This window comes from Eleutherodactylus coqui, chromosome 2 (assembly GCF_035609145.1).
Source record: "Eleutherodactylus coqui strain aEleCoq1 chromosome 2, aEleCoq1.hap1, whole genome shotgun sequence".
In the NCBI taxonomy this organism is placed as follows: Eukaryota; Metazoa; Chordata; class Amphibia; order Anura; family Eleutherodactylidae; genus Eleutherodactylus; species Eleutherodactylus coqui.
Genome location: NC_089838.1, coordinates 267,447,425 through 267,473,370, shown reverse-complemented (window position 1 = coordinate 267,473,370; position 25,946 = coordinate 267,447,425). Strand labels below are relative to the sequence as shown.

General features: G+C 45.5%; 1 protein-coding gene across 1 annotated transcript in view; it reads right to left on the bottom strand.

The window, feature by feature from the left end:
- Positions 1-224: 224 nt before the first annotated feature.
- FAH (fumarylacetoacetate hydrolase) overlaps positions 225-25,946 on the bottom strand; it is a 42,281-nt gene continuing 16,559 nt past the window's right edge. Inside the window, exons 6-14 of the mRNA XM_066592992.1 lie at positions 24,614-24,711; positions 23,207-23,259; positions 21,788-21,887; positions 11,057-11,187; positions 9,544-9,619; positions 6,893-6,939; positions 3,051-3,152; positions 2,365-2,482; positions 225-775 (exon numbers count right to left, since the gene is read on the bottom strand). Coding sequence (XP_066449089.1) covers positions 705-775; positions 2,365-2,482; positions 3,051-3,152; positions 6,893-6,939; positions 9,544-9,619; positions 11,057-11,187; positions 21,788-21,887; positions 23,207-23,259; positions 24,614-24,711 — 796 coding nt within the window. The 3' untranslated portion in view covers positions 225-704. The remainder of the gene's footprint in view (positions 776-2,364; positions 2,483-3,050; positions 3,153-6,892; positions 6,940-9,543; positions 9,620-11,056; positions 11,188-21,787; positions 21,888-23,206; positions 23,260-24,613; positions 24,712-25,946) is intronic.

The following is a 25,946-nucleotide window of genomic DNA, read 5'->3' as shown; positions in this document are numbered from 1 at the left end:
GTGCAGCGTTGAAGACGCTGCGTTTTCAGCCTCGTGTGAGCAGCCCCATTGAAGTGCATGGAAGCGTTGGACAGCGTTTAGCGCTGTGCTGAAAAAGCAGCGCTAAACGCTGTACAAAAACGCCTGTGTGAGGGAGTCCTAAGACCCCCATGCACATAAGAGAAAAGTTGACTGAACAACCTATTGTCACTGTCCTCCAAAAGGATGATGTCAGGACAAAGAAGGATTGCACATACTGAATTTTATTGCCCCATCTTTATGTTCTCGGGGGAGATAAGCCGCCATCAGTTGTGTCTAGCAATGGCTTTCTCCACGCTACCCACTGAAAATGCAAGCATGCTCAGTCACAGTGGAGTCAGAAGGGATGGCCATCAGCAGAACGAGTGTCCAGCCGACAACTATTGAACATGTATAAGCACCTTTAGGGTTACATGTGATACAAAACAGGTTCTGGGGCTGCAAGGATGTAACCAGGTACCATATAATGTCATCTCTTACATCTAATCAGTCTGTACGACTCACAATTGTACCAGAACAGAAGGATTTGTTGGCTACCAGTAGAAAAAAAAAAGTTCTTCATGCCACATGAAGACATATGGTTCACAGAATGCTCCACAATGCTGCCAGCGTTTTTCAGCTGTCTACGTGAATTCATGGAAATACTGTAAATCTCTAATCTGAAGAAACAAGAAGGGCGCACTTTTCTATTCTGCTGGTTGAATTGTTCCGGAACATTCCCCAAATCCAACTCGATAACCTTCTCCTTGGCAGTAACCTGTGATGGGGAAACAGATGATGCTCGTGAGACTATAGACCTTAAGCAGAGGAAAACTGTAGGTCAACACAAGTGGCTATCAGATAAATAGTCTGCAACCAGAATTGTGCTATGACAGGAAGGCTCTGATAATCCAGCTTTCTCCAGACTAGCTATTGTTACATATTTTGGACATTCATCACCTTTGCACTTTGTAAGGTCAAAGTAGATTTCTACTTTAACCAAAAATACCCGTTTAAGGGTGGCTTAATACAAGACAAGCATCTTCTGAAGAGTCCCTTAAAATAGTCGCTAAAGTGCAAGAAGGATTGTTTGTGTGCTTTTATACAAAGTGATTGTTGTTCAATGTTGCAATCCCGGTCTGAAATATCATTCGACTAGTTAGAGGGTTTGTGGTTCTTTGGCAGGTGTGTATTTGGAATTTCAACCCTCCCCAATGCATGTTCACCGGTTGCAGACTCCACTGAATGCACATAAACAATCTGCGAGTGAACCCTTGCACGTGAGAGAGGCTGAAGTACCGAATGTTCTGCCAAAGGCCACATCAGCAAGAGATAGCAGCAGCAAATGCATCTTCGAAGACCAAAACCAGACACAGTAGCAGCAAGTGTGCTTTCGAAGACCAGCAAGGACTATTCAGGCGAGGATCACTCAAATGTTTTTTGGGGTTTTCAGAGCCAACAAGCATTAAGTAGGAGGGCAGAGTGTTCAAAACATGGCAAGAGCAATTTAGTGTTTGGTAGAAGATGCACATCAAGCAAGCACACAGCTCCCTGCAAAGTTGTTGACTAAGTCACTGAAACATATGTTTACACCAGATGATAATTAATCAACCAGCAACTACTTTTAGGTGAGTTGAGACAAAGTGACTGGTGACGAATTCTCGCTCATCACCTGGCTGGTGGCAGTGTTAACACAGAAAAACTGTCACTTATATTCATAAGCAAATATTTGGCCTATAGTAGTCCTGTGTGAAGCCACCATAACACATAATACTAGCTGATATACCTGGCTTCGCCTGAGTTAATCTGTTACAGGTGTTTACCTGTTGTTCGCACTGAAAATTTTCATGACGTTATGGTTACTTCAGAGAAACCAGGGAATAAAATATGCATACACATAGAGGAGCATTAGATTCTCCTCAGACTGCATGTACTGATGTCCCTCTGCAGAATATGCCACCCCTCCCACTCTCCTCTCTTCCCTTTTTACCCTTAAATGTAACGCCCCTTTTTATTCAAACTTAACCCCAGACTAGAGGCTGCAGCCCCTTTTTAGTCTTAAAGGCATGCTCCATCCCTGCAGGCCATGGTCGCTTCCTTATGTACTTTACAGCCTTTCAGTATATACACAGAGGTCAGTTAGATTGTTGTGCCAAATTTCACGCTTGCACGACACCAGGAAGTTAGGTTACATAGGGGTGCACTTTTGCAATTAGCATTGAATAATGAAGTTGTGACCCATTTACTTTTCCTATTTAGGACCTAAAGAATGCTCGTGTCAAATTTCACGTTTGTACGATATTGGGAAGTTGGAGAATTAGTGGCGAGTCAGTCAGTGACGGCTTTCACATTTATATATTACAATACCTCGTAAGACTACAGTGTCTCCATCTCTCAAGAATGTTCGAGTGTGACCATTTCCAAGATCAATCGGCTTGGATCCTCTCCAAGAAAGTTCCAACATGGAGCCAAAACTTTCAGGATCCTATTAGAATAAAGATGAAAAACATTGTTAGGAGGACGTATGTGATCATGAATTCAGGTGAGTTGTGTCATTTGTCCATTAAACAAGATGTCTGCTTTGGACAATCTTTCCTGTGATCAACTGTAATCCCTGTCACTACCTGGCAGCAAGGCTTAAATTCCCAGCGCCACCACAGGGGAAAGTACGCATTCCACAAGTCGTAAAGAAATCAAATGGGCTGCCCATGTAATGCATGGACAGACTGGCTCCTCCAGAGGGAGAGTTACTCTTTGTACTAATTCTCAGCCCTGACTGACAGATGGCATCCTAAAGGAAGGAACCCACATGTTAATTAGCGGTCTAAACACAATGACCTCTTCAATATGTTTTTTGTATTTTTAATTCAATAAGCATCTTATGTTTAATACTTCGATGTGTGAGATATTTCCAAACTGCAGGCATAATTACAATACAGCTCCACGTTTGAGAAACTTTTGCTCGTGTTTCATAGAAGTCTATATGTCATTTGTCGTAATTTACCAACTATATCCCTGAACTGGTTAGCCACCTATGGCACCATCACACTTACCGGTCCACTTATAGTTCCAGAAGCCAAAAGATCTCCAGGGCGAACATTGCAGCCGGTCACAGTGTGATGAGCCAGCTGCTGCTTCATAGTCCAATACATGTACTGAAAAACAGAGCGTCCACCATGAGAAGATACAGAAGGATAGAAGAACCTAGTGGGATCACAGGGAATGAGCATTAACCCTATTATATTATAGGGCAACTCCAATGGGAATTACATAGACAAGATCACTAATAAGGAATTGCTACATAAAGGAGTTTTGTAGGACTTCATATTAATGACCTATACTTATGATAGGCCTTCGATAGTTGATCCGCGGGGACCACCACTCGGGATCCCTGGCAACAAGCTGTTAATAGGCCCTCTATCAGCATGGATAGAGCCAGAAGTGGAAACTGTGTCCATACTGGAGAAACCCGGGTTGGAAATGCAGGCATGGCTCCCACTGAATTCAATAGCAGCTTCTAGTTTTATCTGGGCCCGATAACAGCTGAGCACTAAAGTCCCTGAGCAGCGGACCCCAGACGATCGACTATTGATGACCTGTCCTGAGGATCGGTCATTAATAGTTAAAGGCCACGCACACTTTAAAAAAAAAGTGCAATGGGGATCAATTAAAAGTTATCAACCATTTTCCTGTAGTTATAGGTTTCAACTTCTTGCAGATTCCGTCAATCAAATAAATGTTTATTCTTATATGCAGCTCAGAAGCTCAGGCGGCGAGCGCGGTGTCCGTTTGTAATGACAAGCACTGGCCGCTGGGACCCAGCTCACATCACTGACAGTAGAGGTTATTATAGATCTGTTTGATAGCTCTCGCCGCTGTAGTCCCGCTCCACTCCTTCAGTCACCCGATGTCTGGGCAGCGGCGGCAGAGAGCAGTCAAAATAAATCCATAATGTTCTTGTAAGGACCCGGCTCACATCAATGACGGGGCAGCAAGGTCCCAACGGCCAGCGCTTGGCATCACAAGCATTGACACTATTGGCTGCCGAACTTCTGAGCAGCATACAAGAATAAAAATCATTAGTTATATTCTAATGAAAGGTTCCAGGACGAGGTCAGACACTCCCAGCTGCCCGGCTGTATATATAACATCTCCCCCTCCCCTGCTGTAATTAGCCCCCAAACACTCATCACAAGCTGCAGAACGTAGCAGTCCGACTGATGAATTCTTCAAGAAATTGAGTCTTTCAGCTTAACCCCTTCTCAGCATACATCACATATCAGTGTATAGAGCGGGCTTTAGCTCTATAAACAGTGTGTGTCAGCCATTTTTGACAGCTGATACCAAGATACCCCTTAGCTTTAAATGCTGCTGTCAACTGACACCAGCATTTAAATGTGGAGTCCCGATCAGGACTCCAGTGTCTCAAACGGCTGCTGCACTGCAATGAGGTCGCAGGGTGCCGTCTAGGTGTCAGTACAGCCAGGAGCCATCAATTGAGTGCTATTAGACATACAGTATAAGGCAATACTATAGTATTGCCTTATACTGTAGAAGTGATCAAATGATCGCAAGTTCAAAAAAAGATGTAAAAACAAGATTTTTTTTAATCATTTGAAAAACAATTTTAAAAAAGGTTAAAAAACTTCCTATTTCCTAGTCGTTGCAGAAAGAAATTTAAAAACGTAAAAGTCTGCATTGCTGTATGCATACAAGTCCAATTTATTAAAATTTGACATTATTAATCCCATACAGGGAATGCTGTCAGAAAAGGAATGCAATGCCAGAATTGAGCTTTTTAGGGTCACCCTATTTTTAAGAAAAAAAAGTGAATAAAAAGCAAATCAAAAAGTAACATTTACTCCAAAATGCCATCAATAAAAACTACAGTTCATTTCAGGAAAAACGAGCCCTCACACCACCTCATTAACGGAAAAATAAAAAAAGGTTATGGGGATCAAAAGATGGCGGTGGAGAACAATTCTCATTTTTATTTTCTTTAAAAAGATATTTAAATTTTTTTTGAAGTAGCTCAACCTAAAAAAAAAAAAAGAAGAAAAAAAAAAAAAAAAAAAGCTATATAAATTTGGTTTCACCATAAAAATAACTCCTCCCCTCCAAAAAATTGCCACTTTTATATGATACTTTAATTGGCAATATTGAAAACTACAACTTGTCCCTCAAAAAACAACCTCATGTAGCTATGTAACCCGAAAACTAAAAAGGTTATGCTTTTTTCTTACATCAGGAAGGGGAAAAAAAGAAAAAAAAAAAACAACGGCTATAGCAATTCTGAGCTCTGTGTGCCTCACTGTATTCTTCTCCGACATGGCTGTTCAACTGTGATCTCTGGAGACATTACAGCCAGACGTCTTCTGAGGGATATGCTGTATGACATGGGATGTGTATATAACACCAATAGGGGTGGACTGAGCCGGGGGGGGGGGGGGGCAAGGAGGCATGTGTTCCCCCAGGCTGATTCCCCAGAGGCTGCCAGGTGGACCAAATGTTTTAGGTAGGGCGGCCTGGGTGTTCCATCCATTAACACAACTTGCCTCACCAAGAGGGAAGCAGGGAGGGAGGGATATTATGGGGTCCTAATGACTTAGTGATGGGATCTCAGATGGGGCCCAATTTGTGTATGGTGAGGGGCAAAGAGGAGGCATAGTTACTGTGTGGAGGACTAGAAGTACTTTGTAAAGTCACTATTATTTTGTGGGAGGCAATGGAGGGGTCATTATTCCCTTGTGCGGGTGGATGCAAAATTCACGTCTTGGGGATTGTGCCTTTGCTTTTTTAGGGTATGCTCATAGAGAGGAGTCCACTGTTGAAATCCACAGCTATTCTGCCACAGTTCCGCACGCGGATTTATCACCGTCCATGGGCAAAATCCGCGAGTCTGCATGAAGAAGGAGTAAAATGTCACTGCTTTCCACAAATCCACATGAAAATGCATAGGAAATTCTGTATGTGGATTTGGTCTACGGACAGGTTTTAGAAGCAGATTCTGCGCTGAAAATGCCATAGCGTAATCCACAGTGTGAACGTGATCTTAGACTGCGCTCACACATAGCAGCTTTGGTGTGGATATTCCGCAGCAGAAAAGTGCCAAAATCTTCACCATTTGGAGTGAAGTGTGCTGCGGATCCTCATCAAAATTTACACCAAATGCTGCAGATTTATGCACAGGTTATGTTCATGCTGTAATTATGTTATGGCAGGCAGAAGCAAATGGACACGAATGGGCTGCCACTCATGGGCCAGTGCTGGGTGCATGCCAGACCCCTGCTCCATTCAATCTCCATGTCACTGCTGGTGGATGCAGCAATGGCAAGAAGAAGGAAGGGGACATTGGACCCCCTTTCTCAGGATTGGTGGGAGTCTCAACGGACAAGACCCTCACTTAGGAGCAGGGGCGTAACTATAGAGGATGCAGGGGATGCGGTTGCACCTGGGCCCAGGAGCCTTAGGGGGCCCATAAGGCCTCTCTTCTCCATATAGGGAACCCAGTACTATGAGTAAAGCATTATAGTTGGGGGCCCTCTTACAAGTTTTGCATCGGGGCCCGGGAGCTTCAAGTTACGCCTCTGCTTAGGAGACTTTTCACCTTTCTTATCTGGTACAAGTCAGCAGAAACACGGTAACTGAAAGGATTTGGCAAGTGAATGGAAGTTTTTCTGCAGACTCAAACTGAAACATTGTTAAATACAGAATGACACTTTATGTTTGGTGAGTAAATATTACTTTTATGATGCAAATATTGAAGTTTTTTTTAACAAACAATCCCCGGGTATACAGAATGATGCTGAGAATTAGACAGATGGGACAGCAACGGAGGCGACGGTACAGATGATAAAGTCTGGGGATGTAAACCCAAACCACATGAACTGCTTACTTTGAAGTTAGATCGGCATATAGTGGCTGGCTCCTTCATTCCATCCCCTGCACAAAATAATCACATTGTTGTTAAAGATTGTTAATAAAATCATTTTAAAATAATGAACAGAAAAAGGCCCAATGTCCACGGGCGCATTTTATTTATTGAATCCGCGCAGGTGATCCGCAGCTCTAGCCGCCCATAGAGAAGCCTTGGGCATCCGCACTTCATTTAAGTCCTGCAGATTTGATTTCAAATGATTTGCGGATGTCACGCGCGGATAATAAATCGCAGCATGTTCCATTTTACCACGGATCACACGCGGATCTGGCTCAATTCATCTCTATGGCAGATTAGGATCCGCAGTGCATCCGCAAATACATTTAAATGCATTTGCGGATCCTCTGCGGATTTAAAGGTTAGAAGCAATTAGGGAGGTGGGGAAAAGGCTGGGAGGTGGGGTTACGGATGATTCGCAGTGCATCAGCGTGGAAAGAAATCTGCATCCGCTGCAGAAATCCGCATGAACTATCTGCGCGTGCCGTGGACATGAGGCCAAAAAAGAAAAGGAAATATAATGTACCTTACATAAAACACCAAGAGAGATTATCTGGGATTACAAAACATATCTGATCACTAACTTTATAGAAACACTGCCATTCCTGACCACAGGCTTTGTCTGGTATTGCAGCTTTGCTTACCCATTATCAGGAAAGATCAGCAATAGCTGATTGGCTGGGGTCCGTTGCTCGGAACCCTGACCGATCAGCTGAGCGGGCGCATGCGGTCAGCACTGTAATAACACAGGAGTTTGGAGCGGAAGCCTCCACGCCGACCTCTGAATAGTGGTCGGCTCTTTTAACTCCGCTTGTAACAGATTTCAATAAGAGCTGTGCCCGCAGTTACAAGCGCCAGCCACTACACGGAGGCTCAGCTGATTGGCCATCAATAGTTGATCGGCTGGAGTCCACCGCTCGGGACCCAGACCAATCCTGATGATAGGTCATCAATAGTATTTCACTGGAAAACCCCTTTAATTTACAGTGCCTTGCAAAAGTATTCACCCACTTGTTGTTTTTTCTGTTTTGTTGCATTATGACCTGAAATTAAAATTGATTTTTGGGGCATTTGTTCTGTCAAACTTATGCATGTCGACCGCTTTGAAGGTGCAATCTTTTTTTTTATTGTGACACAAACAATAATTAAGACAAAAAAGAAGGTGAACTTTAATATGTGTAATTATGCACTCCCTGAAAGTCAATAGCTTGTGGGGTTACTTTGACAGCCTAGTCTCTTAGGGTATCTAGGGCCTCTTAGTTTAGTGCATCTAGAACATGGGATTTTTGCCCATTCTTCCAGATAAAACTGCTCCACCTCCCTCACACTATATGGTGTGGGTATACAGTATTCTACAAGTCATACTACAGATTCTCAGTTGGATTGATTTGAATAGGCCATTCCAAAACCTTTCCATATTTTCCCTTCGACCTCTCCAGTGTAGCTTTACTACTAACTGTAGTATGTTTAGGGTCATTATCCTTCTGGAAGATATTCCAAATCTCACATCTCTGGCAGACCTTTACTCTTGACCAGTTTTTCGGTTGCTGCCACCACCATGCTCTACTGTGGGAATGATCTTTTTGGGGTGATCGGATGTGTTGGGTTTGCACCACATGGGTCTCTCCTTCAGAGCCATGACTTCACCTCTGTCTCTTCCAGTACTGGTGCTGGCACCCACAAGTTCATTCCACCAGGATATGAGGACTGAATAGTGTGGCTCCATAGTGTGGACCACCTATAGTCGCTCACTGCTCCAGACAGAATAGTCAGGAATAGACTGTCCTGGAGGTAAGCTCACAGATAATAGGGGAAAGAGGCTAGCGGTAGACAGTGGACAACACAGGGAGTGAACGTTCGAGGGGGGATTATGGGCACAAGTGGGGTTGTGGGGGCCAAATTCTGAGTTTTGCTAGGGAATCCCATGAGTGATATGTATGTCTCGGCAGCAGGGCCAGACATCCATATTGGTGTTCAGTGCTGGAAGTGTAATAGACAGCTTCGCTACCACTGAAATCAATGTGACTGAGATCAGTAAAATGAGTACCCAGCTTGCGGGGTACTATTACACTTCCAATGCTGATGACCAATGCGATGTCTGGCCCCATTGTACTGACAGTGGGCTGGAGGATCCGCTGTGATCCCAAGTAGTGGACCGTTTCCAATCAACTGCTGACGATCTAGCCTGCGGATATAGTTCATCAATAGTAAATGCCTGTTTAACCCCTTTAATATGATCTAACACGTTATAGGATACATGTTGAGCAATGTAAAGAGAGATTTAGCATGAAATGCGTGAAAAAAATAAGAAAACATATGGCAAATATCCATTTATATATAAAATGCTTTCTCAACTAAAGTGATCTGTAACGACATCACTAGGACTCCTACAGGATGTACTCCTGTTATTATATGGGGATTGCGGTATATGCCAATTGTAGGCTGGCTCTAAATGTATAGAGTTATGTACTTGTCACTTTATATACCCCGGAGATAGGAAGGAAGAGAATATATAACTACAAATGCACATACGACAACATAAACCTTCTAAATCCATGACCTAACACCCACATGGATCAAGAATACAGAATCATTAATGAAATGTAATTTACCTTGCAGACAGACAGACAGGTTAATGTTGAAGGAGTAATTACTCTTATCCTGGAGATACGGCAGTGGTGCTGGATCCTGCAAGTAGATGAAACAACAACAATCAATGGATGGTGGCAATAGGAAGCAATCCTGGCTTCTGGATGATATGCAGCCAACAGTATAAATTGTGCTGTCTCAAATTTATCCAACCCCCATAGCAAATTAGGTTTATTTGCCAAGTTTACAAACCTTCAGCGGTTTTCAGAAAACAATCAAACAAGAACAATTTAAATAGCTGACGACAATGAGTATAAGAAGTGGTTTCTCCAAGTCCAACACAAAATGGCACTTTTAATGACTCAGGATTATTTAGCCCCTTTATGACAAGCGTCTTTAGTACTTAGAAGTTATGAACTGATGCAAAAGTGATGCTTACCAGACAGCAGCTTCTGTTCCCAAGGACTCTAATCCCAGTCCTCATGGGCAATGGCCTCCAGTCCACTTATATTCTCGGGTTTGAGTGCTGCTGCCTCCTTCTTCACATCCCACCCAAGATTTTCTATGCTGTTCAAGCCAGACGACTGATGGCCACTCCAGAATCTTTCAGGGCAATGTTTTTCAATTTTATAATCTTCCAGGACTTCTTCTGTAACCAAGTCAGGGTGGACCTTGAGCTAGGCTTGGGATCCTTGCCTCGTTGGAAGATCCAATGATACTCAAGCTTCAGCTTCCTCACAGAAGGCTTGATGTTTGCTCCTACGATTTCCTGATACTTGATGTAATCAATCTTGCCCTCCACAGATTGCTGGTTTCTAGTGCCAGAGGAAGCAAAGCAGCTCTGCCCCTGTCCCGCCCCCTCTCATTGTAATCAGCCAATGGGGAGGAGAGTGGAAGTGAGCCGGCGAGGGGGAAGGGAAGGGGAAGGCTCAACAACATGACAGCCTCGGCGTATATGCATCGGGGCCCATGCCGTCTGAACGGGTGTACAAACATTAGATTTGTGTGCCCGTTTACGAGTTTTTACTGCTCACATCATAGCGTATATTGTCCGGCCGTGAAAACGGCGGCCGATATACGCTCTTGTGAGAGAGCCCTTGACAAGTCCTGATATTTAATGATTTTTATCATCTCAAACACACTTGAAGCAACTAATGAAGCCCTTGCTAAGCTGCATCAGGTGTGCTTTAACCACACCTGAATTGAAATTGTTTGCCCTTTTGAGGAATTCTACTCAGCAGCTTGAATAATTCTGATACGGCAGTAGTCATTAAAAGTGTCATCTTGTATAGCATTTGGAGAAACCATTTGTTATATTAGTTGTGTTGAGATATTTAAATTGTTGTTGTTTGATTGTTTTTTTGCAAGCAGCTGAAAATGTAAATCCAACAAATAAACCTTATTTACAATAAGGGTTGAATAATTTTGATTGGAACTTTATATATTACAAATGATATACGCTTACATGTTAATAGAACAGTAGGTCATTAAACAAAGTTACAAATCTCATTAATACTGTACATATAATATACTCACCTGCTTTGGATTTGGTAGCACAAAAGGCTTAAGGGCTTCCATAGGTACCACCCATGGGGAGATGGTGGTTGCAAAGTTTTTGCTCAAAAAAGGACCTAAAGGAACATATTCCCATTTCTGGATGTCTCTGGCTAATAAGATGGCGAAAAGACAAAAAGCAAATGTTAGTTAGTGTAGCCAACTTTAAGATTTGGGAAGGATGTATAACTTGGTAAAATACTGTCTGTAGATACATATATATTACAGTTGGCATTGATGGGGGTTCTCATAATACAATCCTTAATGACATATCACTAGGATATGCCATCAATGTCCGATCATTGGAGTCGGAACGCTGTAACCCCTACTGTCCCACAAAATAAAGATAAAGGGGCTCTCAAGTTGTAAATTGTTGAGGTCCTATCCATAGGCTATTAATATTATATCAGCAGGGGTCCACTGCCCAGGATCCCCTTTTATCATCTGTTCGGAAGGACAGGGAGATGATTTCTCAAGGAAGCAGACAGCTCACTTCACAATGCAGTGGTCAGGCTTGGTACTGCATCCATTCACGTCAATGGGAATTAGGCCTGTAATACAAAGTTTGGCCACTGTCATAGGAACAGAGCTGTCCGTTTCTTTCAGAAGTGCACATCCACCATAATATGTTGGTTGATGGGGATTTTGGGCGGCAGATCGCTACTGATCTACTATTGATGGCCTATCTTTGGGTTAGGCCATCAACAATTTACAACTGGGCAACCCGTTAACATGTAAAAAAAAATTTACGGTATATTAAATTGATCTATTATAACATTAAAATTGTCCCACAAAAAACGAGCCCTTAAATGGCTATATCGATGGAAAAATAAAAAGGTTATTGCTCTTGCAAGCTGAAAATGATAATCATTAGAGATGAGCGAACGTACTCGTCCGAGCTTGATATTCGTGCGAATATCAGGGTGTTCGGGATGCTCGTTACTCGTAACGAGTACCACGCGGTGTTCCGGTTACTTTCAGTTTCCTCTCTGAGACGTTAGCGCGCTTTTCTGGCCAATTGAAAGACAGGGAAGGCATTACAACTTCCCCCTGTGACGTTCAAGCCCTATACCACCCCCCTGCTGTGAGTGGCTGGGGCGATCAGATGTCACCCGAGTATAAAAATCGGCCCCTCCCGCGGCTCGCCTCAGATGCCTTGTGAGTTAGCTGAGGGACAGTGGTATCGTGCTGGAGCTGCTGTAGGGAGAGCATTAGGAGTTAGTGTAGGCTTCAAGAACCCCAACGGTCTTTCTCAGGGCCACATCTAATAGTGTGCAGTACTGTGTTAGCACTGTAATTTTTTTTTTTTTTTCAAAATTGGATCTGCAGAGCATTGCGCCCTGCAATAGGGACAGAAGTGGGGGTTAGGCAGGGAGAGTGTTAGGAGTTAGTGTAGGCTTCAAGAACCCCAACGGTCCTTTCTAGGGCCACATCTATCCGTGTGCAGTACTGTCCAGGCTGCTGTTAGCAGTGTTGCATTTTTTTTTTTTTTTCTCAAAACCGGCTGTGCAGACCATTGCACCCGGCATTAATACTACAGGGATAGAATTGTGTAGGCAGGGCCAGAAGACATACATTATTCATTGAATAGACGCAGTGTGGCTTGTCCTTTGAAAAACAAGGGAAAAAATTCTATTTCGCCTGCCTCTGACAGTCCTCAGGGCTCTGGGTACGTGTGTGCTGCGTGCAGAACGTTAAAAAAAAATCAGACGCAGCCAGCTACGTTTTACTGCAGGCTTGCGCCAATTTTTTTCCTGCATGGGAAATCCCTGATCTGCTGGAGCGAATAACTTTGCATCACTGCAGTTCTCTGACACATTTGCAGGGCCACAACACAGTTATTAAACGTAGTAGTATTCATTGAATACACGCAGTGTGGCTTGTTCTTTTGAAAAACAAGGGAAAAAAATTCTATTTTGGCTGCAGGCTTGCGCCAATTTTTTTCCTGGCTTGGAAATCACTGGTAATACAGCATGCTGAGGGGTAGGGGTAGGCCTAGAGGACGTGGACGCGGCCGAGGACGCGGAGGCCCAAGTGAGGGTGTGGGCACAGGCCGAGCTCCTGACCCAGGTGTGTCGCAGCCAACTGCTGCGCGATTAGGAGAGAGGCACGTTTCTGGCATCCCCACATTCATCGCCCAATTAATGGGTCCACGCGGGAGACCTTTATTAGAAAATGAGCAGTGTGAGCAGGTCCTGTCGTGGATGGCAGAAAGTGCTTCGAGCAAGCTATCATCCACCCAGAGTTCTGCGCCATCCAGTGCTGCAAATCCGAATCCTCTGTCTGCTGCTCCTCCTTCCTCCCAGCCTCCTCACTCCACTACAATGACACATGCTCAGGAGCGGGAAGACTCCCAGGAACTGTTCTCGGGCCCCTGCTCAGATTGGGCAGCAGTGGTTCCTCTCCCACCAGAGGAGTTTATCGTCACTGATGTACAACCATTGGAAAGTTCCCGGGGTCCGGGGGATGAGGCTGGGGACTTCCGGCAACTGTCTCAAGACCTTTCAGTGGGTGAGGAGGACGATGACAATGAGACACAGTTGTCTTGCAGTGAGGTAGTAGTAAGGGCAGTAAGTGCGAGGGAGGAGCGCACAGAGGATTCGGAGGAAGAGCAGCAGGACGATGAGGTGACTGACCCCACCTGGTGTGCAACGCCTACTCAGGACAGGTCTTCAGAGGGGGAGGCAAGGGCAGCAGCAGGGCAGGTTGCAAGAGGCAGTGCGGTGTCCAGGGGTAGAGGCAGGGCCAGACCGAATAATCCACCAACTGTTTCCCAAAGCGCACCCTCGCGCCATGCCACCCTGCAGAGGCCGAGGTGCTCTAAGGTCTGGCAGTTTTTCACAGAGACGCCTGACGACCGACGAAAAGTGGTGTGCAACCTTTGTCGCGCCAAGATCAGCCAGGGAGCCACCACCACCAGCCTCACCACCACCAGCATGCGCAGACATATGATGGCCAAGCACCCCACAAGGTGGGACGAAGGCCGTTCACCGCCTCCGGTTTGCACCGCTGCCTCTCCCCCTGTGCCCCAACCTGCCACTGAGATCCAACCCCCCTCTCAGGACACAGGCACTACCGTCTCCTGGCCTGCACCCACACCCTCACCTCCGCTGTCCTCGGCCCCATCCACCAATGTCTCGCACCGCACAGTCCAGCCGTCGCTAGCGCAAGTGTTGGAGCGCAAGCGCAAGTACGCCGCCACGCACCCGCACGCTCAATCGTTAACCGTCAACATAGCCAAATTTATCAGCCTTGAGATGCTGCCGTATAGGGTTGTGGAAACGGAGGCTTTCAAAGCTATGATGGCGGCGGCGGCCCCGCGCTACTCAGTTCCCAGTCGCCACTACTTTTCCCGATGTGCCGTCCCAACCCTGCACGACCACGTCTCCCGCAACATTGTACGCGCCCTCACCAATGCGGTTAGTGGCAAGGTCCACTTAACTACGGACACGTGGACAAGCACAGGCGGGCAGGGCCACTACATCTCCCTGACGGCACATTGGGTGAATTTAGTGGAGGCTGGGACAGAGTCAAAGCCTGGGACCGCTCACGTCCTACCCACCCCCAGAATTGCGGGCCCCAGCTCGGTGGTGGTATCTGCGGCGGTGTATGCTTCCTCCACTAAAGCACCCTCCTCCTCCTCCTCCACCTCTGTCTCGCAATCTAGATGTGTCAGCAGCAGCAGGACGTCGCCAGCAGTCGGTGTCGCGCGGCGTGGCAGCACAGCGGTGGGCAAGCGTCAGCAGGCCGTGCTGAAACTACTCAGCTTAGGAGATAGGAGGCACACGGCCCACGAACTGCTGCAGGGTCTGACAGAGCAGACCGACCGTTGGCTTGCGCCGCTGAGCCTCCAACCGGGCATGGTCGTGTGTGACAACGGCCGTAACCTGGTGGCGGCTCTGCAGCTCGGCAGCCTCACGCACGTGCCATGCCTGGCCCACGTCTTTAATTTGGTGGTTCAGCGCTTTCTGAAAAGCTACCCACGCTTGTCAGATCTGCTCGTAAAGGTGCGCCGGCTCTGCGCACATTTCCGCAAGTCCCACACGGACGCTGCCACCCTGCGCACCCTGCAACATCGGTTTAATCTGCCAGTGCACCAACTGCTGTGCGACGTGCCCACACGGTGGAACTCTACGCTCCACATGTTGGCTAGGCTCTATGAGCAGCGTAGAGCTATAGTGGAATACCAACTCCAACATGGGCGGCGCAGTGGGAGTCAGCCTCCTCAATTCTTTTCAGAAGAGTGGGCCTGGTTGGCAGACATCTGCCAGGTCCTTCGAAACTTTGAGCAGTCTACCCAGGTGGTGAGCGGCGATGCTGCAATCATTAGCGTCACCATTCCTCTGCTATGCATCTTGAGAAGTTCCCTGCAAACCATAAAGGCAGCCGCTTTGCGCTCGGAAACAGAGCCGGGGGAAGACAGTATGTCGCTGGATAGTCAGAGCACCCTCCTGTCTATATCTCAGCGCGTTCAGGAGGAGGAGGAGGAGCATGAGGAGGAGGGGGAAGAGACAGCTTGGCCCACTGCTGACGGTACCCATGCTGCTTGCCTGTCATTTCAGCGTGTATGGCCTGAGGAGGAGGAGGAGGAGGAGGATCCTGAAAGTGATCTTCCTAGTGAAGACAGCCATGTGTTGCGTACAGGTGTCCTGGCACACATGGCTGACTTCATGTTAGGATGCCTTTCTCGTGACCCTCGCGTTACACGCATTCTGGCCACTACGGATTACTGGGTGTACACACTGCTCGACCCACGCTATAAGGAGAACCTTCCCACTCTCATTCCCGAAGAGGAAAGGGGTTCGAGAGTGTTGCTATACCACAGGACCCTGGCGGACAAGCTGATGGTAAAATTCCCATCCGACAGCGCTAGTGGCAGAAGGCGCAGTTCCGAGGGCCATGTAGCAGGGGAGGTGCGGAGATCGAGCAGCATGTACAGCCCAGGCAGTGCAACAGTCTTTAAGGGCCTGGACAGCTTTATGGCTCCCCACCAAGACTGTGTCACCGCTCCCCAGTCAAGGCTGAGTCGGCGGGAGCACTGTAAAAGGATGGTGAGGGAGTACGTAGCCGATCGCACGACCGTCCTCCGTGACGCCTCTGCCCCCTACAACTACTGGGTGTCGAAGCTGGACACGTGGCCTGAACTCGCGCTGTATGCCCTGGAGGTGCTTGCTTGTCCTGCGGCTAGCGTCTTGTCGGAGAGGGTGTTTAGTGCGGCTGGGGGAATCATCACAGATAAGCGTACCCCGCCTGTCAACCGACAGTGCCGACAGGCTAACACTCATCAAGATGAACAAAGCCTGGATTTCCCCAGACTTCTCTTCTCCACCAGCGGACAGCAGCGATACGTAAGCAATACGTAGGCTGCACCAGCGGATGGAAGCTACGTTCTCTCTCACCATCCAAAACGGGGACATTTCTGCTTCATCAATATGTGTCTAATATTCCTCCTCCTCCTCCTGCTCCTCCTCCTCCTGAAACCTCACGTAATCACGCTGAACGGGCAATTTTTCTTAGGGCCACAAGGCTCACTCATCTAATTTGTCTAAACAATTTTTATATGTTTCAATGTTCTTAAAAGCGTTAAAACTTTAACTTGAACCAATTTTTAGTTAAATTGGGCTGCCTCCAGGCCTAGTTACCACTTAAGCCACATTAACCAAAGCGATTAATGGTTTTCACCTGCCATCTTGGTTGGGCATGGCCAATTTTTACTGAGGTACATTAGTACTGTTGGTACACCAATGTTTTGGGGCCCTCACCTACAGTGTAATCATAGCAATTTCTATGTTCTTCGCCTGCACTCATGGTACAGAAGTGTGTGCGGGGTTGGCCTACACTTTAGCCACATAAATGTAACTTGGGCCTTGGCTATACTGCAGCTACTGAAATGGAACTAAGACTGCGCTCCCACTATACTGCTGCTTCGGAATTGTTCCTGGGGCCTGTGTAGGCTGCTACAATGACTTAAATGGAACTAAGACTATGCTCCTCCTATACTGCTGCTTCGGAATTGTTCCTGTGGACCTGTGTTGGCTGCTACAATGACTTAAATAGAACTAAGACTGTGCTCCCCCTATAATGCTGCTAGTGATATGTTAGTGGGGCCTGTCGCTAATGCTACGGCTGAAATGTTACTAATTCTGGGCTCTGCCTATACCGCTGCTAATGGTATGTCTCTGGGGTGTGGAAACAGAGGCTTCCCAAAGACATGATGGCGGCGAGGCCATTTCCCACCAACGCTGTTACTGTTAAGGTGCATATAACCACGGACACGTGGAGAGGACACGTAGTGCCTCCAAAACATCCCCCGCCACGGCCTACTTAATCCTGGCCACATTCCGAAAACAAACAAAATAAAACCGCGCTACTAGGTCCGCAGTCACCACCACATTACCACCAACGCGGTTACTGTTAAGGTGCATATTACCAGTCTGACTGGGGCATGCAGAGACACCTTGACAGAATGAATAGTGTGTGGCACATAGGTTCCCCATTGCTATGCCCACATGTGCAGCTCCTGATGGCGGTGGCACAGGATTCTATCTCTCATTGCTTCTGTACAGCATTGTGGGCTATCGCCCCGCCCCTTTTAAAGAGGGTCGCTGCCTAGCCGTGCCAACCCTCTGCAGTGTGTGCCTGCGGTTCCTCGTCATGGCAGACGCACTTCTAAATAGACATGAGGGTGGTGTGGCATGAGGGCAGCTGAAGGCTGCGCAGGGACACTTTGGTATGCGCTGTGGGGGGGGAGGGGGGGGGCGGTTGGGCAGCATGTAAGCCAGGAGAAGTGGCAGTGGAGTGTCATGCAGGCAGTGATTGTGCTTTGTTGGAGGTAGTGTGGTGCTTAGCAAAGCTATGCCATGCTAATGAGGCCTTTTCAGAAGTAAAAGTTTTTGGGAGGGGGGGGGGGCCCCACTCTTGCCGCTATTGTGGCTTAATAGTGGGACCTGTGAACTTGAGATGCAGCCCAACATGTAGCCCCTCGCCTGCCCTATCCGTTGCTGTGTCGTTCCCATCACTTTCTTGAATTGCCCAGATTTTCACACAAGGAAACCTTAGCGAGCATCGGCGAAATACAAAAATGCTCGTGTCGCCCATTGACTTCAATGGGGTTCATTACTCGAAACGAACCCTCGAGCATCGCGAAAAGTTCGTCCCGAGTAACGAGCACCCGAGCATTTTGGTGCTCGCTCATCTCTAATAATCATGTAAATTAAAAAACAAAAAATGGCTGTATCCTGACGAGGTTAAGGTGTATCTCCACTTTTACTATTCGGTTACCAGTAATATACTTAGAAACTGCTAATTGTGCAATTTTCTAGTATTAAATTAAAAATATTTAAAAAGTATTTAAAAAAATTTAAGCTTAAAGATCAAGTCATAATGTGAGCAAATTATCCATCAGTAGCTTTTCCATGGTACTTTACATAGAGGTCATCTAGCACCACCTATTGGTAGAAAGAAGGTAAGATCACAAATCAGGTACACTTTAACTTCACTGTGTAAACTTTCTGCAATAAGTTATCCTATCTTAAGCCATTAAAAAGCAGTTGTCTTAATGCAAAAAAACTCATTGTACAGTAATTGAAAGGGGTAAACGAGCTAAAAGACAGAAAGTTATCAGAACATGTTAAAAGTCAAGTTCACCTTTCCTACATCTGCAGTACAAACTGCATGTTTGGCCAACAGAACTGCGGGTAGAAATATACAGTGCTATAATAACTAAATGAATGTTATGTTTAACCTCTTCATCACCAGCCTATTTGGTGCCTTAAGGACCGTGCGATTTTCATAGTCACATTGCAAGAGCCCCACAACTTGTTGACATGGGCCGCCTGCAGACGGCCGGGTCAGATCCCGCAGCGTGAATTCTCTGCAGGATGGGGACCTGTGCCCCTGCAGAGGCCTGCGGCTCACCTACTCCCGGCGTCTTCCGTCTCCTGCTATGCGCCGGCGCATGCGCAGAGAGGAGTCGGCCCCATCACTACTGACATTTAGAGCATGCCACGATTTGTTTTCTGCATGTGTTTTCACGCGGACAAATCGTGGCCGCCTGCATAGGATTGTGGTTTGCAATGCAATCCTATGCAGGTGGGCACAGGTGGAAATTCTGCGGGAAATCGGGAGCTAATTCCTGGAACTTAGCCCGCCCCCGTTCCGCCTCCTCTCATTGCAAATAGTGCAGAGGGGCGGAGAGTGGGTGGAGAGGAGGCAGAGAGGGGCGGGAGCTCAGAGCACTGCTCGCGGCTCTTCCAGCCTCCCCCCCTGCAAAGAGAGACGACTTGTATATTTTCACGCCCAGCCGATATACGGTCGTCTCAATCCACCCTAAAACAGATTTTTGTGGGGAAAATGTGTAGTTTTTCAAAATGTATATAAATTTTTTTTAATTGAACTTTTATTGACACTATTTTTTTATTCCCTGAAGAAGACTTGAAGATGCGATCATTTGATACGATAGTACACTGCATTACCAAGCCTATGACAGCCACTTATTAGACTCTACAGGAGGCAGGTCTAATAGGTTGAGTTACATAACAGACATGGAGGCCTTTATCAGGCTTCCAGCTGCTGTAGGAACCCATTGGTACCTTGCGATCGCACTACTGGGTGCTGATATGGTGACGGAAGGAGCCCCCTCCCAGTCATTTGCTTACATGCTGCAGTTACTATGGATTGTGGCATGTAAGGGGTATAATTGTCAGGAGGTTTCACCGCTACTGCCTATTAGAGCAGAGGTCTGGCCTAAAAAGACATATGTGCAGGTTTAAAGCCCATAAGTGGGTTTAACCCCTTGAGTGGCACGCCCGGAAATTTTCCGGGACGAGCTCCACTGCCCATAGCGATACTGCCCGGAAGATTTCCGGGCTATGTATCACTATGGGAGCTGCAGAGCACAATGCCACCAGCTGTGACAGTGTGCTCTGCCTGCACAGACCCACAGAGAACAAAGCAAGGGCTTTGAAAAACCAGCAGAAGATATTGCCGATATGCCGGCAATCTCCTGCACTGGTTTGTTTACAGGTTGCCATAGAGACCATCGGCTTGTCAGAAGCAAGCCGATGGTCTCTGTGGCAGGCAGAGCTGGTGCTTGGCTGTCAGAGGACACCTAGGTACCTGCTCTTACAGCAGAGAAAACCTCCGATCTCTGCTGTGTTAACCCTTTACATGCTGCAGTCTATGTGACTGCAGCATGTAAAGGGCTGTCACTGCAGCATGTAAAGGGCTGTCACCATCGGACCCCCGGAATGTGATCAGGGGGTCCTGATGGGTCCCTGTGGAAGTCCCCTAAAGGGACAAAAAAAAAAAAAAAAAAAAGTAAACAAATTGTAAAAAAAATAATAAAAACACTTGTCTCCCTTTACTTTGTAAAAAATCAAAAATACAATCACTCATGTGGTATCCATGCGTCGTAATGACCCAGAGAAGGAAGTTAATACATTATTTAACCCCTTAATGACATGGCCCCTTTTTTTCTTTTTTCCCCATTTCTTTTTTTCCTCCCCCCTGTCTAAAAAAAAATCACAACTTGTCCCGCAAAAAAACAAGCCCTTATATGGCCATGTCAATGGAAAAATGAAAAAGTTATGGCTCTTGAGACGCAACTGCAAAATTAGTTGAAATTCAATGATTAGACCATTTTAAAAAACCTGCCCTGGTGGGCACGACAGGGTGGTAGGAAACCCGCCACTCAAGGGGTTAATAGAAAGGCGTATTGTGATTACAGAGGGGTTAAAACTAACCTTCACTAAAAAAGAAAAAAAATGCAATATCGCAATTTTGGGTTTATTTCCTTAGCATGCAGTACAAACGACATGTTAAATTTAGCCTGTGGGTGAGTTCAATTAAAACAAATATATATTAATTTGGTAAGGGTTACTAATTTTGCACAAGAAAAAAACCTTTAAAATAATTTTATTGCTTTATTACATTTTATCTTGGACATGGGATAACCAAAAGAGTAATTCTGGTGCGTTTTTTTTTCCTGACAGTTTCCACTACGCAGGATAAATAATATGTCATTTTAAGAACTCTGACTTTTACCATTGTTGGGATAACACTTTTTTTTTTTTTGTTTTGATTTTTTTTAAATTTTACAAATGAGTATTTTTACTATTATTAAAAAAAAACTTTATTTTTCTTATTTTTTACTTTTCTTTTAATCCCCATAAGGAGACTTGAACTAGTGATCTTCTGATTACTTGTACAATATACTGCAATACTTCAGTATTGCATATTGTATTTCTGCAAGCATTTCATTAAGCCATGGCACAGGCAGGGATTACTAGGCAAAACTACACGGCAGTCCTGGGGCCTTCACAAGGCCCAAGGCTGCCTCGACCTTTGAATGGCACCCTGAGGAAGGGGAAATGCTCGGGAGATAGACAGACAGAACTGACAGTGGCATCTAAATGGTTGCATTGTCTCGAACCACAGCCATTGTGGCCTGGAAGTAGTCGTCAAATGCATAAGTACATTCAGGTGTAATACAATGCTTATATCACTGGAGGGCAATAGTTTAGCACTAGCCCTACTCCATGGTCACTTAGAAGGATCCTTATCTGCAGTCACCAAGGGACAGAGGTTTACAGAGGAGAGTTTAGTTCTCAAACAAGCAGTAAACTTCTGAGAATGTTTCCATCATCTGTCTTGTAGAACTCATCTTCTCTCTGATTAAGTGTCTGCAGTAAAAAGAACTCCGGAGACTCTTACCACTCCAATCATTCATCAGTACCATGCCAAAGATGTGCTCATCAGCTCTCTGAATGGGAATGGGTTTTCCTAAATCATTTCCAGGGCCCACGAAGAACGCCTGTGAAAGAGAACATGGAAATTACTCCTGATTAATAGTGGTTTAAAAAAAACCTACAGATTGCACTTGTTTTCTGGAAGCTCGGAACTTTGTGTGATTTCAGATTGAGGTTTTTCCATGATGTTGAAGAGGACTGATTGGTTACGACAACTCCGGTAAAATGTTCTGCTGAGACCGTTAACATTCAGTCTTCCACTATTACTCAGCACAGGGAAACGCTACAATGAGCAATACCTACATTGGTGAACCTGGCACGCCACTGGGCGCTGTATAATGCTTAATTCCCCAAGCACCATTGCTATGGAGGAAATAATGACTGTGAAAGAAGTGGGACCCCATGCAATCTGCTGCCCAGTCAAATAAAAAGGGTTGTTCGAACCAAACAACCAAGGGATTGGCAGAGTGGTATACATCATTCTCTTTCAGCTACCAGAAGTCCCTGCAATCAAATTACCATGTAATGTCCATGACTATGTCCATAAGAGCTTATGTCCACAGGCATATGCGTAACACGCCGCAGGTCTCCCACAGTGGTTTACCCATAAACAGCCCATATGTTCTGCCGGCAGAGACCGCGTATGGGCTGAAATCTGACTTTTTTTTTCTAATTCCCGCTCTACGCAATGCCCGCATAGGGGCAGTATTTCACATGGAGCCCATAGAAGGGCTCCGCATCATACACAGAGCAAAAGATCATGCTGCAATCTATTTCTCTTGCGTACCGACACGCTCTGTCCACACGCTGGAAGAATTGACTTTCATTGCCTCTATTCACTACGTATCACGCACATGTAATACGCAGTGAAAAACACCCATGGACATTAGCCCTTGTAGGGTTACCAGGCTACATGGTCCATGTGAAAAACTCATGGCATGTCCTATTGATGGACAAGAAATAAAACATGCCAATGTGCTACGTCTGTGTAAATCAGAAATTACATGGACAGGGGTCTATGTGTTGTCCAATGCGGGTTGTGCACGAGCCTCTAATGCCTAGTGGGCCACAGGCCAATGTGATAGGCCCACACATATGACTGTATTGTGCGTCTGTAAAATTTCCAAGTTGTGTGGCGTTATAAAAAGGACACCCATAGACTTCTATAGGACCATACTATACCTCTGCATGCCCCCAATTTGATATAGCGGCATGCAGGGGTTTAAAAAGCAGATTTTTTAATAAATTCGTTTATTTGTACCATACTCCATCAGATATCTCTGAAATACAGTAAGGGGCAACAAGTGGGGGTCAATAGTGTACTGCATGGGCTAAGAGATGATGTACCGTATATATCACCTATACAATAAAGAAAACTCCTTACCATTTCTAGCTCAATGTCCAAGAGTTTGCTGGCATCAAAAATGGGTGGTTTGTCTAGAATAAGCAAATCAAAAGATCAGCTGGAAGAATAAAGAAAATGTTTTCCAACACCAGATGCAGAGACAGCGCCCCCTATATAAAAGTCCAACCCCCGATCTTCTGATCGGGAGGTCAAAAGCTTCTCTACGGCACATGAGCCTATCAACACTGCTTACTGGTCACGTGATGGATGGCCTCTTCCACCTCCACAGATACCTTTTTTGCAAAGACTATCTGCCTTTCATATAGATGCCCTATAATAAAGAGTTCTACCCGGTAACAGGTGCTTCTTTCATGCATTTTAATAAAGGGAAAAGGACAGGGATTCCATTAGCTTTTGTAAAAGCAACTTGCTTTTCCAAAAGTCACACAACAAAAGCTACACTATTAGCTTGCCGAAAATGCCACATAATTACTGTACGCCCAGTTGATATTACCATAGAAATAACCCAGGCCATTTTAGCAGGAGAGAATACAATAATGGATACATTTTCTTCAATTATGTATTCTTCCTGTCATAGAAAATACAGGGAAAGTACTAGATTATGTAGAGTACGTCGTTTTGTTTCTATTATGTTTAATCTACAGGGACAGAGCGCATAACTCTAACCTAGAAAGGTCATAGAGTATGAAATTGGGTTCTGCTACAATGGTAAAGGTCATTGGCTGGTGGTCTGTAAATAGGAACAGAGAAAAGTAATAGTTGAGTACATCATATACAGTATGCATGGTCATCAAACGCTGGATTCATGACCATACAAAAGGGAAGAGATTTGTTAAAGGGCTTCTCCGCTCTGGATAATCTGTACTTGTTAGAAGCCCTTTCCAATAAGCATATCACGGGGAGTCCCTCTGATGAGACCCCCAGCAATCAGCTATTAGGTGTAAGAAAACCTGGCAGTAAGTGCCTAAATTCCCTGCAGCGCCATAAGTATTACACAGTGTCCATTCAAATCAATGAGTTGTCTGTGTAATGAAGGTCCTCTAAAGAGGGATACTCTTTGTTGCCACTTTGTACTATGCCAAGAGAGGAGGATCCTGAAGACATACGTGCCCATTAGATATTAGAGAAAACTTTCTGACAGTGAGGGTGATCAATGAGTGGAACAGGTTGCCACAGGAGGTGGTGAGGTCTCCTTCAATGGAAGTGTTCAAATAAAGCCTGGACAAATATCTGTCTGGGATGATTTAGTGAATCCTGCACTGAGCAGGGGGTTGGACCCGATGACCCTGGAGGTCCCTTCCAACTGTACCATTCTATGAGTCTACGAAGAGGGGATTTCCATTCATTAACTCGGTCTCCGTCTTCCAATGGCCCCATAACAATTTAAAGAATATTTGCCATGTGAGAACACCATGTTTTACCTACCATCACTTGGTCTTATTTGTCCCTTTGGTCTTCTAATTGGAGTGCCGGAAACCACAACAGAAGATGCCCGTCCATGATAACCAACTGGAAGATGTAACCTTTGGAGACAGAATTTAGGCTTATATTGGTAGACGTCTAATTTTGCAAATGCCTTCCATCTAGTATTTTTTCTGGAAGAAGACAGGGGAAGTTTAATGTGATCCTGTTACTTCCATTCATGATAGGAATATGAAGTTTTATTTATCTAATTACTATATTGGGGACAGTTAAGTAAGATTACAATCTGTGTAAAGTGCTGAGGAATACATTGGCACTACAAATTATTGGCACGTTTTGTTTTATATGTTCTTTTTGGGGTGGGAGGGGGGGGGGGTGACAAGATGGTCTGAGTAAGCTTGCTATTCACTTGTCAGTATGAGAGGGATACATATATATCCTTGTAGGTAGAAAAGAAAACACTGGAATATATACATTTATATAGATATAGTTATATGCCTTTCTTTTTATGTATACTAACTTTATTCTCATTTGTACTAACTCTATGAAAAAAACTTAATACGTCGCCTTATACCAGATATGCCAAAGGCCTTGCCAGGCGAAGACAAAATGTACAGCAAAGGAAGAACCAGACGAAGGATGAAGGTTAAAGTGGAGGAGGGAAGAGATATATGGAGAATGCATGCTTGGCCGCTTTCTTAGAATTGAGTGGGTGATTCTTTGCACTGGAGTTAATTGAATACGTGATTTTCTGTACATAAGCCAGAGGCGCCATATCAAGATAACGACTGTTTTCACTGTCTCAGGCCGGAAATCCGGACTTCCCATATATGGTTATGAGCCCATCACCCCTTGCTGGTGATGAGACAAAGGGTATAAGATCTCATGTAATCTGTAATAAAGCAGAGCCATGTCCCGTGTGAGAAACTATACCAGACCTCCGTGTGGCGTTTTCTTCTTATCGCCGGCAGCGGGGCAAGTGGGGTGGGCCCGATTGGTGCTGTACTTAGAATTTTACCCTGACAAGTAGAGAAGGGGAAAGACAGAGGGGCCAAATCATAGCATCACCCAAGGGTCTGCATGAGTGCAGTCAACTGGTGACATCAACTGAGACACGAGAGTCGCCAACTGTGACCCTCTACCCAGTAAGCATCATTGTTACTTCTCTGGTTGAAACTTCATTATCCTCCTCCATGCAGTAGCCCACTTCAAAAATCAGATAAAAATAACGGGCAGCAGTTTTTCCCAGTCTTGATCTTAAACATCTATCACTACCGCCAGAGCTATTCTTGTCTGTGCTACGTTGACTTCTGTCAACCTCCACTTCTGTAGCAGA